Source organism: Pipra filicauda, unplaced genomic scaffold, assembly GCF_003945595.2.
Source record: "Pipra filicauda isolate LSUMZ 115617 unplaced genomic scaffold, ASM394559v2 scaffold96_size2947999_pilon, whole genome shotgun sequence".
Classification (NCBI taxonomy): domain Eukaryota; kingdom Metazoa; phylum Chordata; class Aves; order Passeriformes; family Pipridae; genus Pipra; species Pipra filicauda.
This window is the reverse complement of record NW_024105164.1, coordinates 173754-190202: the sequence shown is the minus strand read 5'-3', so window position 1 is coordinate 190202 and position 16449 is coordinate 173754. Positions and strand designations below refer to the sequence as shown.

Sequence of the window (16449 nt, the reverse complement as noted above, 5' to 3'; positions counted from 1 at the left end):
CAAATATGCCTGAATGGTCTCTGCTAGGGTCCAGCCCTATTTCACAAAGCATTATTAAGGTTAGCACAATGCTGACCTTCACTCTGGGCAGCATGTACATGTGACAGAGTAGAGGAAATGTTAGTTACAGGGTACGGACAGGATTTGACTGGAAGGGCCCTGAGAGCATTCACCTTTCTGATCATTTGACTGCCTGAGCTCAGGGTCAACATAGAGATATCAGAGCTGAGAGCTGCCCCTTCCCTGGCTGCCCTTGGATGGAGCGCTCAGAGACAGGTCTTCCCGTGGGAATGGATACTAAGCTGAGCATAACAGTCTCTGGCATAACAGGGAAGATGTGTGATATGGTGGTGACTATTCTGAAACCTGGTGACAAAGGAAGAGTTGAGCTATTGCCCCAGGCAGATCTGCTGTGTTTGTGACAAGGGAGAATGCAACATCTGAAAGCAATGAGATACCTAGTTCACCCCTGTCATACCCCCTTCTATGAGGGGATCCCACCAACTGCACAGTATGCTGCACCCAAATCTAGCAATGTTTTTCATTCAACACATGCTGAAGCTGAAACACTGGAGTAGCCCCATATAGATTAATGAGCCCATTTTTCCCTTTGCTCAAGCACTGAGCTGAGCAAAGGCCTCCACACCCAACACCACGCACGAGAAAGCTCCATCAGCATTTTAAATCAAGAGAATGGTGGTGTGGAAAGAACACATAAGCCAGGATAGCCACTGCAAGGACATTCCTGGCAGATTTTACATGTCAGAAATACACTAGCCTGAATTTGGTGATGTCAACTCACCTGTCAAAAAGGGGTTTCTCTCCACAATCAAAAGAATCCTGCAGATCTTTGACAAGGTTGGCTTGTCCAGGCATCCGAAAGAGCCCCTCCTCTGTAAGACCTCGCTCCCGAATAAAATCCACACACTGTTCCACCAGCAGCGGGGCCAAGCGCTGGCCATACTTCCGCTCGTACTGTACGGTGTCCTCCAACCGCTGTCCAAAGATCCCTGACAGCAGAGAGCAAGAAAGACATCTGGGTGTCAGCTTAAACTCCTCTTGAGCTACCGCTCGGGGCTTACAAGGGGGGGAAACTTTCATATGGAGGGGGGAGCCTCTGTGAAGGCCCAGTTTCTAACAGACTCTGAAGAATAAAATTATTTTTAAAAGCAAGAATTATATGACGAATGATTTTTTTTCCTCTTCTTAAGAGTGCTTCAAACTATCCTCTGCCCTAAGCTAGTTCATATCTCATACACAAGGAAGATGGGTTTAAGATTATGCTTATGGTAATCCACATCTGTACTGAGTTTGAATTAAGTAATTATACTTTTATTGCATCTTCTGTCCTAAGAAGACCAAAACAAAGGCTACACTGACTTTATGGGACTCATTTCCTTTCTGCATGCACTCTCCTCTTAGGCTCTTCTCACACAACTGCCCTCCAGTAGTTTGCAGCTAGCCAGCCCTACAAGCAGCAACCCCACTAGGAAGGGATTGTTAACACTGCAGAGTACAGCTGTCAACATTAGAACTGGCTATTGTGAGAATCTCCCACCATCTTGGGAGACCCTTTCTATATCTTCTTTTTAATTAAACTTGCTGCATGAAAATGAAAAAAAAAACCAACAAAAAAACAAATAACAGTAAAACGCATGCAAAAATCCATTGCCCTTTCTACTAAAAAGTGTGTGCTATATTTCTTGCAGCTTGGAAATATCAAAAGCACCAGATACCCTAAAACGAGACCGGCCTAGGTTAATTCTTAAGTCAGATCTACTGTAGACACACATCATTGGGTATGAAGCATTGTCTCTTTCTTTGGGGAACATGAAGTTCCTGGCCAGTCCCAGCTGCTGAATGCCACTACTGGCACCAGATCTTTTGACAAGGGGCTCAGGTTGTAAGAGCCAGAGGTCTTAGTTCAATTCCTGCCACTAGGAAACTGCTCCATGTAAAAGGACAGCCACTGAGTTGTGTTCAGAAATTCTAATTCTAACACTCCACAGTGTGTGGTGGAGTCATAGAGGACAGCATCCAAATTAATCATAAGTTTTGGTCATAAAAATTCAGTAAGTCAGGGAATCCCAGAATTTACTGAATTTCAGATGACAAGAGACCATAGCAGATAGGAAATTCTATTTAAAGATTTCTCAAAGCAAGAGGAAGCTTTCTACAGATATCAAGATCTTCAGATTGTTCATTCAGTAGTTAAACCTGCAGCTCTAAAAAAAAAAAAGCAGCATGCAATGTTGGACTTACACTGTTCCACAACCAATAGCCAGATACAGTGTTTAATGGCTGCACTTATGTGCTTATACCAGGTCAGGGAATTTGGTCATTTCTTAAGGCTCTACTTACCTTCCCGCTAGTGACCACGTGTTCCATTTTTACTTTAGTGCTATATTCATGAGAGGCTGATAACTTCTGGCAGGAAGCTTCCTAATGCCTGTTCACTGTTCTTCATAGGAGATACCATGTCAAACCATACCTGCTTTCTATTTTCAGTCCAACCCTGCTGAATCCTCAGTGAAACAAACCTTTTGTTATCAGTTTCAACTCCCAGAATGAAAGCTTCAAGAAGGATCCTGAATTCCAATTTCCTTTCCCTGCCTGTTTGTTATACATTAGAAGACAGAAACCTTCCTTACACCACAGCCTACACAACTGCATTACAGTATCAAAGCTGGAGGGCCATGAAAAGTCTCAAAGGAAATTCCCTCATCCTGGCAGGAGGGCATGCCCCGGAGCATGGGAGCGACTTATCTTTATCACTGTATATACTGGATTTATTGCAGAGTAAAGGTTTTACTAGTTCTCATTTCTAATCTGTTTGAATTTTCACTGAGTTGGGTGTCTCTGAAGTTACGTTCTAGGATAGGGAATGTCTTTCTGCTTTTGCACAGGTTGCTTGGTAATCTCATCACATAATCCCTGCTGTCATGATGGGGCATATCTATTTCCTTTAAATGATACATGTTGTTCACTCTTCTAGATGCAAGACATATAGGTTCAGGGAGGTCAGCCCGTGGTAGATAGCAGCAGGGCAATAGCAGCCCTATTTTCTCAGATGTCTACTTGTTGAATCACAGCCCTGTTTTCTAATGTGTCTGTTTAGAGAAGAGTGTGGGAAAGAAGTAAATGCTCTGCATTCCCCAGGCATAAAACACATATAATGTTTTTCTAAAAGCTCACGTTCTGGTGTTCTAGACTTAACTCAGATCAAGGACAAAGGCAGTGTCAGACACACACATAAGCGAGCACACACAGAACAACTGCATGCATAATCTCCACTGAGGCTTTGTCTACTTTTCCCGAGCCTTGGCTGGTCTGGGGTCAGCAACATGCTCTAATACATTTCAGGCAACATCAGTCCTTGCCTTCAACTTGGAGCACAACAGCTGAAGCTTTCTGTAGGTACAATCAACCTGTGAGTGACTTCCGAATAACAAACGGACTACAGTCAAACAGAGACCACTGACACAGAGATTAAGGAACGTGATGCTAAGGAAAGAGAGATAGAAAGGGGACCTGCTTTGAGACTCAGATGGAGCAGCAGATGGACCCTTCACAAGCATAGCATCACCATTACTGTCTGCTGCACATCCAGATGTTAGGGATCCCATCTTTCCCCCTTCTCGCACATTGAGGTCAGTAACACCTTTTTCTCCTGGATAAAAACAACGATCTTTGGAGGAAACAAAGGCACTGAAATATTCTTACACTGCAATACTGCTCCACCTCCCTCCAGACCATTTCAAATAGGTAACAAAAAAAAACCAGGCATGAGACCAAAACTGACACGACTGAGGATGAAGCTGACCTATCTATCACATGATGAGTGAAAGGAACTGGCACAAGTGCGGGTTTCTTCTTGTGTGACAGTGTGGGTTGAAGGGCTGTGCAAGTGAGATCACACAATCCGCACAGGTCATTTTTTGTGGGAAGATGACTCTGAAGCCATTGCCAAACTGAAAGACTTCTCCCAGCCCAGCTCTCTTAGGTGCCTCCCACCTTGGTTTGGCAGCCCCACTCCAGCCCAGCCCCAATTGCAGATCCATGCATTTTCTTTACCTTGAATCCTAATTTTTCCAGGAAAGCACTAGAGAAGATCACCAAGCATTGCACAGACCAAATATTTCACCCAAGCTAAGTCTGTTGCTAACTGCAACTTTTTCTCTGTTACATTTTTCCAGTTACACTGCATCTCTGTTTTTTCTTTATCCTACTTTTTTTTTGCTGAGCCACAGACAAGGACCACCACAGATAGTGCTCAGAAGAAAGACTGCTCTCAGGCCAAGTCTTTTGGCAGTAAGAGCATTATGGTTGGTGTTTAGAGAGAAAAAGCACAGAACTGCAGCTAGAGTGGAACTGGAAAGTTGGCCTTGGAGAAATTGTTCATCTGTGCAGTGGCTGCAGAACTTGTCCATGGCTTAGAAAGGGAAAGTAGTGCTAAGGTTCATAAAAGAGGAAGCTAAGAGCTATCTTTGGAGTGGGGCTGGAAAGGGACTGTCAAAGGCAAGTTGGAGATGCTGACAGTTCCAGGTTTGCAGAAATCTTTCATGTGGGCATCTGCTGGGGGACCTTGATGAAGCCTGCCCTCAGGAGAATTATCACCAGGGCTCTCACAACCACACTGATAACAGATGTAACAGATGTGCCTACTTCAGCCTCTCAGGGCTAAACAGGGCACACTGAGGAAGCAGTGTCCTGCTAGCCCTGTAGTGTTCGTCTCACCTCAGTCAGGTCTCACAAGAACTTGTCAAACTATGTACTAAAATGTCCGTGAAACTACCAGGTTATGACAGCATCTCCGGGTCGGACAGGGACTGCCCTGCCTTGCAAGGAAAAGCTAATGTGGAGCCAGTCACACACAGCCTCATCTGCTGGTTCCTCGAGGCACAGGCCTGTTTTTAATCACTGGGGCCTGCAGCTGAGACTGAACTTGGCAGCGCTTCACTCCATTTGATGATCCCGCTGGAAGACATTAAAGTCTTTTTCTTCATTCAGAAGAAGGGGAGCCAGTGCCATCCAGTCACACTCCAGACAGATTTAGGCTGGAAATAAAGCCAAAAGATTGCTAGCAACCTAAGGGTTAACTTTCCTTGTCATACCCTTATCTATAGTTAGGCCCTTTTGTTTGGTTTCAAAGCAGAAAAAAACTCCAGCAAGCCTGGAACCACATCCTTAATCTCAGAAAGATTCAAGAGATACAAAAAAAATGGGCTAGCAGAGCTACAGAATTTCTTTCCTCCACTCCAACAAGCTGCCTCTGTTCTTTAAAGATTTAGGTGACTCTTTGTGGAAAAAGCGAGCCAGGAATGATGTACTGACTAAGACACAGACAGGCTTTCTGTCCTGGCCTGAATAGCTCACCCACCAGCTCCAGGCATACAAAGCCTATACATTCAGCTATGCTGTCCAGACATGCAGTGGGCAGGAAAATATATGCTCTCTGCTACATTTTTCCTCTTCAGAGCTCTGATTTCAACCAAAATAAACTAAAGACAGAGATAAAGTCAGGTTTTGAGTAGATTTTTTTCATGGGGAGGACTGAGGACTCCATATGTGCTTAAAGGGGGAAAAGTCCAGACACACCTACGTCAGCTGTATGTACAGCTTATTACACACACGTTAAAAGATGTGTGGGAAGATAATCAGGCTTACACCTGGATGCTGCTGTACAACAGAACATACACCCGCGCACGCATGTGGTGCCTCACAGACAGGCAGTTTACGGATATAAAGATTGTGTACGTGCTCACCTGCACAGGTAAGTGCCTGCTTTTACCTTCCCACTTTCATTCTTAGTTTCCCATTTATCTGTCCCTCTCACACATGAAAGCACTGAGAAAAAATCACGGGCAGATATTCAGAAATGCATTTGCTTCTACAGCACAAAACACACACAAACCTATAACTTGTTTCCCCTCCCCTAGCCCACCCAAGCACACACTATGTGAATTACTGCAGCAGCAACAGAAAAAAGAATTGCTTGGAAGGAGCCATATGTACCTAAGAAAAAGACAGTCCTGAAAAACTAAGCATTCTAGTCAGCCAAAGAATTCGAGAATGAGGGAAAAGAAAGGAAGCAACAGATAATTAAGAATCAAGAAAAAATTATGAAATAACTTGCTCATGGTCACAAAAATGGGTCTGTGGTAGAACTGTGCGTCTTCTGACACTCCACACAAGGACTAGTTTCCATATACTAGGAGCTGATTGTTCTCAATCACATACATCCATTTAAATATTCTATCTAAAAGCAAAGAGAAACACTCCTCCCCAGAACTATCTTCAAATGCTAGCTTGGTCTCCACTAGTATTTTTGGCCATGGGACAATGACTCTCTCCTTCCCACTCTTTCCCCCTTTGTAAAGTCAGCTCCTATTTTAGATTCTTAGTTTCTGTCTAAGGTTAAACTCAAATATCTGCTTTTCCTCTAGAAGGAAAACCATAACAAATCTAAAGTCTGGAAAATCATCTCATACCTCTCGTTCTTGTGCAGCACTCTGCTACATGACAGGCGCTGAGCTTCAAGCAGAAACCAGGCAGTGTCAGACAGCAGGAGCGGCAGAGAAAGAAAGTCCTGACTTCAGGCATCAGACACATTCTGGGTCCCAGCACTGGCAGCTTTCCATTCACCCAGCGCTTCAGAGCGGAGAGCAGCCGATCTGCCCTGGGAGATAATCTCGGCAGCACATCTGGTCTTAGCTCCACAACTCGGCATTAATTATGACTTGTGCAGAAAGCATTTGAAATATCCAATGAGATGCAGAGCTCCCCGGCTCGTTCCGCACAGAGAAGGAGAGAGGAGAAAGACAGGCAGGTAGGGTCTTGCCCACCCTCGAAGCGGCCGCCAATGTAAACAGCAGCTAAGTATGGGTCACAAGTTTTAACAAAGGCATCCCCCATCGGCTCTGTAATATATTCATGCTCTAATTGCTTGTCAGATCTATTCTAGATAGCTGGAAAAGCTGAGCAACAGTTGCCGTCTGCATGCCACACTCTGGATCCCTTCCTGATACAGGCAATATTAGCTGTGCTGCAGGCAACCTGGTGCCCTGGTCTGGCCCCTGATCTGCTCGCAAAGCAACAGAACCAGAAACCTCATTTTGGAGGGGAACATTTCCCCAGAGTAGCCTTAACATGCTCCAAGAGTACCTCTACATGTTAGAAAGTTTTACAAAGCTTAGGAAAAGCTACAGTCCTTGACCTGTGCAGGTTTTTTGGTACTTATAGCCTCTGTTTTATCTTTTTACAGAGAAATTGCCTGACAATTAATATCTCAGCTAAATAACTGGTAGGGGAATGAACTAAAAGCTCCTTATATGTGAACCAGTACCCAGTCACTTTGCTTGCAGGAAAATATTCACCCCTCTCAGCTCCTGCTCTCAGAGAAAGAAGCCTGTAGTTAAGAAAAAGGCTTATCACACAATGCCCCGTGCAGTTATACAGAGATCAGCTCCCCATCCCATTCACAAAATGCACTCATGTGACTACAAATCTGCAGCAGCCACTACCCAAAACCTTTTTCACGAAGCTTCTGGGTAATTTTATCAAGTTTAGCTAACTACTTCTCCCTCTGCAGGGAAAAAACAAAAACAACAACAAAGTTATCCCTGTCCACAGCTGCTCATCTGCTTCAACTATTAAAATATGTCTGTGGTCACTGTATAGAGCACATTCATCTGAACTTAGTGGCCCACCACTTTCTTAGCTACACTGTGGCCCGGCTTGAACACACGTGTCAAAGAAGACACTGACCCAGTAGTCAACCTTTGAGACTCCAGTCAGTGAGACAGTGTTGTTCCACAACAAACTTCTCTACATTCTCTGTTTTGACCAAAAAGCTCCTGAAGAAAAGAGTACCCCTCACTACAGGTGAAGGCAGTACCAGGATCAAAAGCTCCAGTTCTTGAAAATGGTATGATTCTTGGGGCTGTCCTGTGCAGCGCCAGAACTTAGGTTTGGATGATACTAGTGAATCCCTTCCAACTCAAAATATTCTGATTGGCAAGGTAGTAAGGCATTCCTCAGCTATTAAAGGTATACCCTGAGTAGCATGGCATTGCACACCTAGACTCAGAAGCTCAGACAATACACTAGACGCTATTTAAAGCACACTACAGAATATTTGGAAAGTGATGGAAATCCTTAAACAAAAGGTACAGATGAGATCCTGGGTATTCCTCACCCTTTAATTATCCTCTCTTCCCTTGTTGTGAGCACAGAAGGCTGCAGGTTAGGGAGAGCCTGCCTACAGTGCTAACTCTTCTAAATGGCAGAGACACCACCAGGATTTTTGGCACTATTCCCTGGAATAATATCTCAAAATGTGTCCCATCTGTTAATAACGTTATAGCGCCTAAGACTCAGTGTTTGGGATAGGAGCCCAGGAGATAGCAAATGCAGACTTTTATTCTTCCATTCACTTCTCCATTTCTGTTTTCCATCTCTCAAAACACAGAAACAAGGAGGTATCCAATGAAATAGAAAGTCGTGCTGTTTAACGTGGATATTGTTATACCCAAAGTATAATTAACCTGTGAAATTCACAGCGTCCCTGTGGCCAAGGACACAGCATGACTCAAAGCATGATTAGACTTCTCCAGAGCCTATAATGCTATGAGTTGTAAGAAAGATGATGAAACTGATGCAAGCTCAGATTTCTGAGTTTTCCAAACAGCAAACACAGATCTCTGGTGACAGAAAAAAGCTGGAGCACACGCTTGCTCACATAAGCATCATAACTAAAGCAGAAAATGGCAGCTGCCTCAGTTTGTTCCCTGCACAAGGTAACTGTGCAGCTATAGGTGTCCTGTGACAGCAACGTTGTGCTACACTCTCCAGTTACCACTTATCTTCTTACATGAAACAACCCTCAGTCCCTTTAAAAATGTGTTAAAAATTCATGACTTAGACTATAGAATATGATGAGACTGGAATAAACACAATATAGATATAGGTATAAATATAAATTTTTTTCTTCTTGTTGAATTTCCAGGTCATACTTGGATCCTGCTTTCTCTGTTAACCCCATTTTCAACAATGAAATCCAAGACTCACACATAATCACTGGATTGCAGGGGCTGAAGACTCTAAAAGTATACTTGATACTGCAAGAATTGCAATAAAATCCAAAGAGTTGTCCACATTGCGTATAAACTACCATCTGGTAGTTTCACCTGGAGATCTCCTCACACACATGTGCCAAGGAGAAAAGGGGTAATGGAGATTGAACTCCCTCTTTCCCCACTTGTATGAAGTTTTTTAACTGTAGAAAAGTTTACCACTTAGCAGATCTTATTTTCTAAAGAATAGCTTAGGTTTATTAGACAGTGAATCTCACGTGAACTTGCTGCTGGGAAACTGGAGGCATTTTCTTTCCCGGTGTCATCGTAGGGACAGAATCCTAGCAATGCTCTCATGACCTAGCACCACTGCAGTTACTCTGTTGCAGGTACTGGAACACAGAGAAAGCATCCTGCCTATATATGTCACTACAAGCCTCAAGACTGGCTGGGAAGTTCACTACAGCTCACACAACCTCTGAAAATCCAAGCATGTTTTAGGCTTGGCATCTAACTCAGGTGAAATTCAGTCTTGAATCTGGTTGCAACAGACAGGACTGGTGAACCCGCATGAACTCATAAAATATTCCACCTCGTCTCTGATTGTGAGCAAACTTGTTGGCTTCTACAGCTCTAGCAAGTGCCCATAGGGTGTGGGTATTTTTAGATACAGGCTTAGCGTATTAGCTAATACACTCAAGCGGATCTGAGGGAGTTCAGAGCTAGGAAATTGCTCTATTTGTACAGAAAGGGCCTAGTATCAAAGTTAGAACCAGAGCTGAAGTTCCCTTATTTTCAAGAAGGTTGAGCCTTATACAGGCTCATTTTTTAATCCAGGTAAGCACAGGCACTTGAACATCTTATATTTGCTGAAAGCTGGCAGCGAATTGGCTACAGATCATCAGTCACAAAGCTGAACTCAGCAGGAAAGACTTTAGCAGTATGTCCTCTGTACAGAAAATTTCCCTTCCACTTTCCTCCCTCCCCAGACTCTTTGGTCAGAACCTTCTCCAAAAAAAATTATGACCCCACCCCCCTCACCTGCTGGGGTCTCCACCTTTACTGGTGAAATTAAATCTTCTGAGAATAAACAGCCTTCTGGTTACTGACTGATAAAACAGTTCACTCTGGGTTAAAGATTAGCAAATAGCTATACTCACCCTTCCATTACAGCAGATTCTGCCTAACCTGTGTGAGGTGTCTTCCCAGCTCTCCAAAATATGTCAGAAAAGGAACTGTCTAAGGAGCACAGTAAATTACCCTGCCATGGACTCTGACCAGTTTATGCTCTAAAATTGAGATTTTAACTGTGTGCTCAATAAGAAAAGATGATAAACAAACCTAAACATCACTTAACCACGCATTCTGAATCCAGAGCCCTGTGTTTATTGCTCTGTTTCTCTCTAAACAAAGGCAAGAGTATTTAGAGAACAAAACATCAAGAGCAACAAAAAAATGCCTTTTAGCAAGCAGTGATCTGGACAAACGTGCCCTGGAAAACTTCTTTCTTCCCACAACCTAAGATCATATTTTACAGAACCTTTTTGTTTACTGACTCTTGCATATGTCTCTCTATGTTTAAAAAAGAGCTTCCATACCATTGTCATAAGCTATGCCTGTAGAAAGCACCTGACCAGCAGATCATCTCTTTGAAGTGTGCTGCATGTTGATGCCTCCAATGCACAGAAAACTTACAAAAATTCTGGGTATAAGTAAGTTTAAAAAATAATTATGACATAGTATAATTTCTGCCACCAGTGTCTCATCACCAGAGATAGAATTCCAGCTGTGGGTTCAAATGCAAGGATCATGGAGTCTGAAACCTGTTGCTGATCCTCATCTCTAGTACAGAAAGAAATTATTTACCTGGATTTCTGGCCATCTAGAAACCTGGCAGGGCCTGTGATCTAGACTCACAACCAAAATTTAGCACACCAGGCACTTTTACCCATTCAGAAAACCAAACAGGTTTATGTCTGGCAGCTTTTGCACATCCCAAGACTTCCCATATCCCAAGGTTGAAAACGCAAGCACAGTCAGTCACTGAGATGCAGACAGGATCAACACTGAACACACCAGATGATTATCCAGCTCAAACTTCATCAGAAATACCTCTGTCAGTCTCTAACTTGCAATCGTAAAACTCACTGCCAGGTAAATTGTGTATGGTTTCACTTTTTTGTATCCTCAAACTCAACAAGTGGTGAAAATCTGTTACCTAATTCCCATATATTTTCCTTTATCCTCCAACGACCAACTTAAATCCTCAATCAATGAAAAGCACAACTTAACTTACAGCTTCACCACCCAAGCAATAACATCATCTCAGTTCCAGCAACAGCTGAACCTGACTGGCTCTGCTTGGGGAAGCGATGGCATTTAGTTCCAATTTGTAAAGTGGATAAACATTTCACTAAATTTGCTAGGCTATAAAGAACACTTCTAGACGAGGTAAACAGCTGAATGTTCCCTTCTGTCACCTGCAACTCAGAAGGCATGAAGGGGAAATTGCAAGTCCAATTACATGATGATGAAAGAGGAAAAAAAAGGAGCAACTGTGGAGGGTAGAAGAATAACATTAGAAAGAAAATAGGAAAAGAGAGACAGGGTGGATTTATTTGTTCTTGACTCCTAAATGGTTAAAACTGCAACTTGCAAGGAGCAGGTTACCATTCAGTAATCACATATCCTCATAACATTCATCAAAGGACTAATACACAGAAATTAAAATACTTGCCTGCAAGCTGAGAAACACCACAATAACATGTTTGTCCCATTAATACACAGTCAGGATGTGCAGTGAGAACCATCAGTGTTTTAAGGACTGTCAGCTTTCGGACATCAAGCACAAATCTAATGATTACAGGAGTGGTCTCACTGAGAAACCACCAGTGTAGGGGGTGGTGTTGGTCAGACCAAGTGCTACAGGCAGTAGGCACCAACAACGTGACAAATGCACAGCCACTGTCACCTCTCCATGGCTGAAGAGAAGAGGAAAGCAAACACAAGCCTCATCATATTTTATCTAAAGCTGAACTGCTCCTCACAACACAAGGCATATGAAGTTAATGACTGCCTCCAGAAATCTTTCTTTGATTGCCCAGGTAGACTTATCTTCTATGAACACAAATAATTTTATTTTTAATCCATATGTTATTTTTATTGTGACAATGAATTTCACATTTCAACTGTGCTCTACAGGAAACTCAATTTTTTTTGGTTCAAACCTCGTCACTGTGCACTGTTCAAATTCTCCTTAGATGTGTCATTTTATCCATCAGCCCTTCCTGCAGTTTTCTCTTTTCCAAGAACATTTCCAAAGTAATTTTTTTGAGGAAATGGATTCAGATGGATACATTTTACATCTTAATTGCTTATACAACCTCTGGAATACAAGATCAATTCAGGGCAGAGCTTGTATTAAAAATTCTACCCTGAGCTCAAAAAACCTTTCCTAGCACAAGTTTCATTCAAATGAAAACATACCCATATAATGTTTCTTTTTATCAAATCAGCATTTCCCAACCAAAAGAAGTTCCATCAAGCGAATCCCATGAAAAGCTTTACTCTGTTCACCTGCAAATGTTACGAAGTCACTTCTGTTTGTAGTTTTTCTCTACCTGCTATCTGGTTGAGCAGAGGCACCGAGAAGCTGCCTGCCATTCCCCAGCTCGGGGTGCCTGCTCTTTGGTGCCCCAGACTGCCCACAGTAACAGATAAAGCACTGCAAATTCATTCTCCTGATGCCAAACTGCATTATCCTCCAGAAGCCACTGGGACTAAGCTGGCTAACGACAGCTGGAGATGGTGCTGCAGTGCAGAACTCGTGCTGCTGCCTGGGGCTTTTGAAACCAGTAGCAGGTGACTTTCCCCCTGTCAAGCCCTGACACAGTACTCCAAGAAAATTAATTTTTGCTCTGTGTTGACCAGGCTACTGCATGGTCTCCACTCAGAAGCCAGACCAGCTTAGGCTCTAATACTGAATGTCACTGAAAGCTTTGACCCAGCAGCTTTAAAGGTGAAATACATGCAAGGAGCAGGGGAGCAGGATGTGACTTCTAAAGGTAAGATCTTCAAAAGTCAGTAAGGAACACCTTTTGCCCTTGACACGCTTCACTTTTGCTTTTAGTTTTAGACCCTTTCATCAAATATTTATACACACTGATAGGAACCATTCTGCACCTTCTCTTCTTCAGGTTAAACAATCCCAGCCTCCTCAGCTTCTCTTAGTATTTTACTTGCCACAATCCTTTAATCATTTTAGTGGTCTTTCACTTGACTCACTCCTATAAGCCCATGTTCTTGTCCAGGGACACCAGAACTGGACAAAGAACTCCAGATGTGGTCTTACCAGCACTGAGGGGAAGGCTCACCTCCCTGAACCTGCTGGCAATGCTCTTCCTAATGCAGCCCAGGAACCTGTTGGCCACAAGGGTGCATTGCTGGCTCATGTTCAACTTGTCCAAGAGCATCTCAGGTGCTTCTCTGTAAAGATGCTTTCCAGTCAGTCAGCTCCCAACATACACTGTTGACTACGTTTATTCATCAACCTCAGGTGCAGGACTTTGCATTACTCTCTGTTGAACTTCATGGAGTTCCTATTTACTAATTTCTTCAGCCTGCTGAGACCCTTCTAAATGATGACACAATCATCTGATACACCAATCATTCTCCCCAATATCATCTGCAAGCTTACTTGAGAGTGTACTCTGTCCCATTTTCCAGGTCATTAACAAAGCTGTTAAACAGAACTGGCCCCAGTGTTACGCTTCACATCCCTAACCAAATTTAACTACAGGTGTCCTTTTCCTAAGTCCGTTCCTGCATGCTCAGTTTCTCTGTAATTCCCCTCTTAGGTCACCGGTCCCTGCTTCCACTTCTGTGCTTCCTTTGTGGGTAATGAGCTCTGTCAGGAGCTCCTTGTTCATCCATGCCACCTTTGCTTAGTTAAGGAGTGCTGTTTGAGCTTGAAGGAAGTAATCCTTAAAAATCAACATGGTCTCCTGGCCCCCTCCTCTCTCCATGACCACATCCCATGGGATTCTTCCAAACATATCTCTGAGAAGGTCAAGGTCCAGAGTTCCAGACAATTTTTCTATCTGCATTCAGAGTGGTTCTTTTACAGACAGTCATTGTCACCTCCGGCAAGTTAGCTGATTGCTCAATACTTCAGATTCTTCCTTTACAGAAAATGAGGACAATTGCCTTTCCCTGCCTCAAGGCAGTAGAATATGACAGTAAAATATTCTGGTCATAAAGCATTAATAGAAGACCCAGATGTATCTGACAGAGATAAATTTAAAAAAAGAACTTAATCAGATCTTAGATCTTAAAACTTTCTTTGTTGTAAACAGTTGCAGCAGCAAAATCCACTCCCAACTCACTTTACAAGTTACATGCTGTATCTCAGTTTCTATATCCAAAAGTGTACCATCTGCTTGTGATACCTTTGCCTGGGGCAAGGCTAACCAGCACCTCCTTACAAATGATTCATGCATCCCCTAGTCCTGGGCAAATATCTGAACTCATAACCCCCATCATCTTTGTCTTCCTCTTCCCTTGGCTGGGCCCATCTCCCAGCATTAGACAACAGCAAAGAGCAAACAGTGATAAGCTGCATCAGGCGCCAGCTATCTCTGTGCAGAGATAACAGCACCTATCAGGCACAACAAACACCACACACCTGGGGCAGCCTGCACAAGGGAAGCCCACCCTCACACCTAGTGAAGGGGCACCTCTTGACCCAGTCAGGAATCCTACTTGAGACTGTCAGTCAGGGGTAGCCCGCTAGCAAGACAGGGAGCAGAAACCTCTTCTCTGTCTTCACACTGGGGAAGTAACAGAAGCCACCTCCCTGCTCTTCATTACTGTGGTATCTTAGCATCTTAAATTCACTGATATGGCTTTATGCTTATGATGCTCTTACTGGAAAATTCCCATCTTGCAGGTGGAAAAATTAAACTCAAGACTCCCAAAACTTAATCCTAGCTTCTAAACAGTCTGGCATCCAGGGGGACATCCATCTAATACAAAACCTGACCCTTCACAACAGATCATGTTTGCTCTCATGCAAGTGTTATCTGAAAGACATTTACTCATCCAAAGCAGGATTCCTAATTAGGCCTTTGTAGGTCTAGTCTTCCATTTACCCATAAGGACATTGACCCAGGAACTAAATTACACCTCAGAGACTTGTACCCTAGTTTGTAGCTCTCCCCTAATACAAGACCTGGTCTGCACAACAAGGCCCTGGTTGCAAAAAAAAAACCCCAAAACATTTTCTGCGCTGTTTGCTGGCAGAAGAAGAAAGAATCCACACATCATGGTTTATCTATATGGGAAAGATGTCTGGAATTAACGATAGTAGAGTGGCTTCCTCAGTGGACAGTTCCTCAGACCCCACCAGTTAAAAACTGACTATTCCTCCTGAGCAGAGAAACTTCCTGAAGCTCTTGCAACGCAATTCCTTTGTCACAGGGTAAAGCTCTCCATGCTTGCCTAAGGGAAACACATCCCTTCCAACTACTTCACCTCCCCTGCATCACAAGTAACTGATGAAAGCTTGGGATGAGGAGGAGGAGAAATTAGGATAAAGTAATGGAGAAAGAAAGCGGCTGAGACGTGTATTTCTGGCAGAGGAGCAAGGAACTGCTCACGGCAAGACAGAATATGTAAACAGAAGAAAACAAACACAAACATAAATCAAGATTAACAGAAAATTATTCTGTCCCCATGGATGTTGTGCTGAGCTGTGATAGAGTTATGCCACTTGGCTTTCAACTCAGGCACCAAAAAGCCCAGGCTTTGTATCTCATGGCCAAAAATTCAGTCCTAGACACATTCTGCTCTACAGCTGATGGAAACAAAAATAAGGAAGGCATGTCAACTGAGAGGTGTGTAGAAGAAAAGGGATTTCCTTTTAGTGGCTGTACCTCTTCAGACTAGAAGTACAGCCCCACCCTACATGTACAGAGCTAGGAATGACCTCCTCTCTCCCCCATCTACACCAAATGCATCCACCTTTGGAAGACACTAGCAAGGTCATTCTCACCCAAGCCTATGGCCATAAACCCTTTGCATTTAGCACTACAGCACTGCTACAAGCACTTCACATGAAAGAGCAGCTGCTGAACAGCATGACTGTAGGACACAGAGGGACTCTCCAGATAAGCTTTTAGTGGTGTAAACTTGGAACAAAATTTGTCACAGAAGTAAAAAGGACCATAGGAAACAGTTTAATCACCCTCTGTCAGAATGTGCTCCAAAACTTACTTCTATCAAGTCACTGTGACAAACTTTTTTCTTAAAGACAATCAAAACATACAGAATACTCTCAAATCACAGTTTACAAAATCTTCTGGTCTGAATGAGATGG

The 16449-nt window shown here is 43.3% G+C and overlaps 1 protein-coding gene across 5 annotated transcripts in view; it reads right to left on the bottom strand.

Annotated features, from left to right (window-relative positions):
- ARHGAP22 (Rho GTPase activating protein 22) overlaps positions 1 to 16449 on the bottom strand; it is a 145356-nt gene that overhangs the window by 21406 nt on the left and 107501 nt on the right. For 4 of the 5 annotated variants that reach the window (XR_005567311.1, XM_027718363.2, XM_027718372.2 and 1 more), the window contains one exon: positions 803 to 1010. Coding sequence is in view for 4 of the 5 variants with exons in the window: in XM_027718363.2 (XP_027574164.1) it covers positions 803 to 1010 (208 nt within the window). In the remaining variant the exon portion in view is untranslated. Of the gene's footprint in view, positions 1 to 802; positions 1011 to 6491; positions 12434 to 16449 lie in introns of those variants that run through there. The other variant, XM_027718399.2, reaches the window with a different exon arrangement.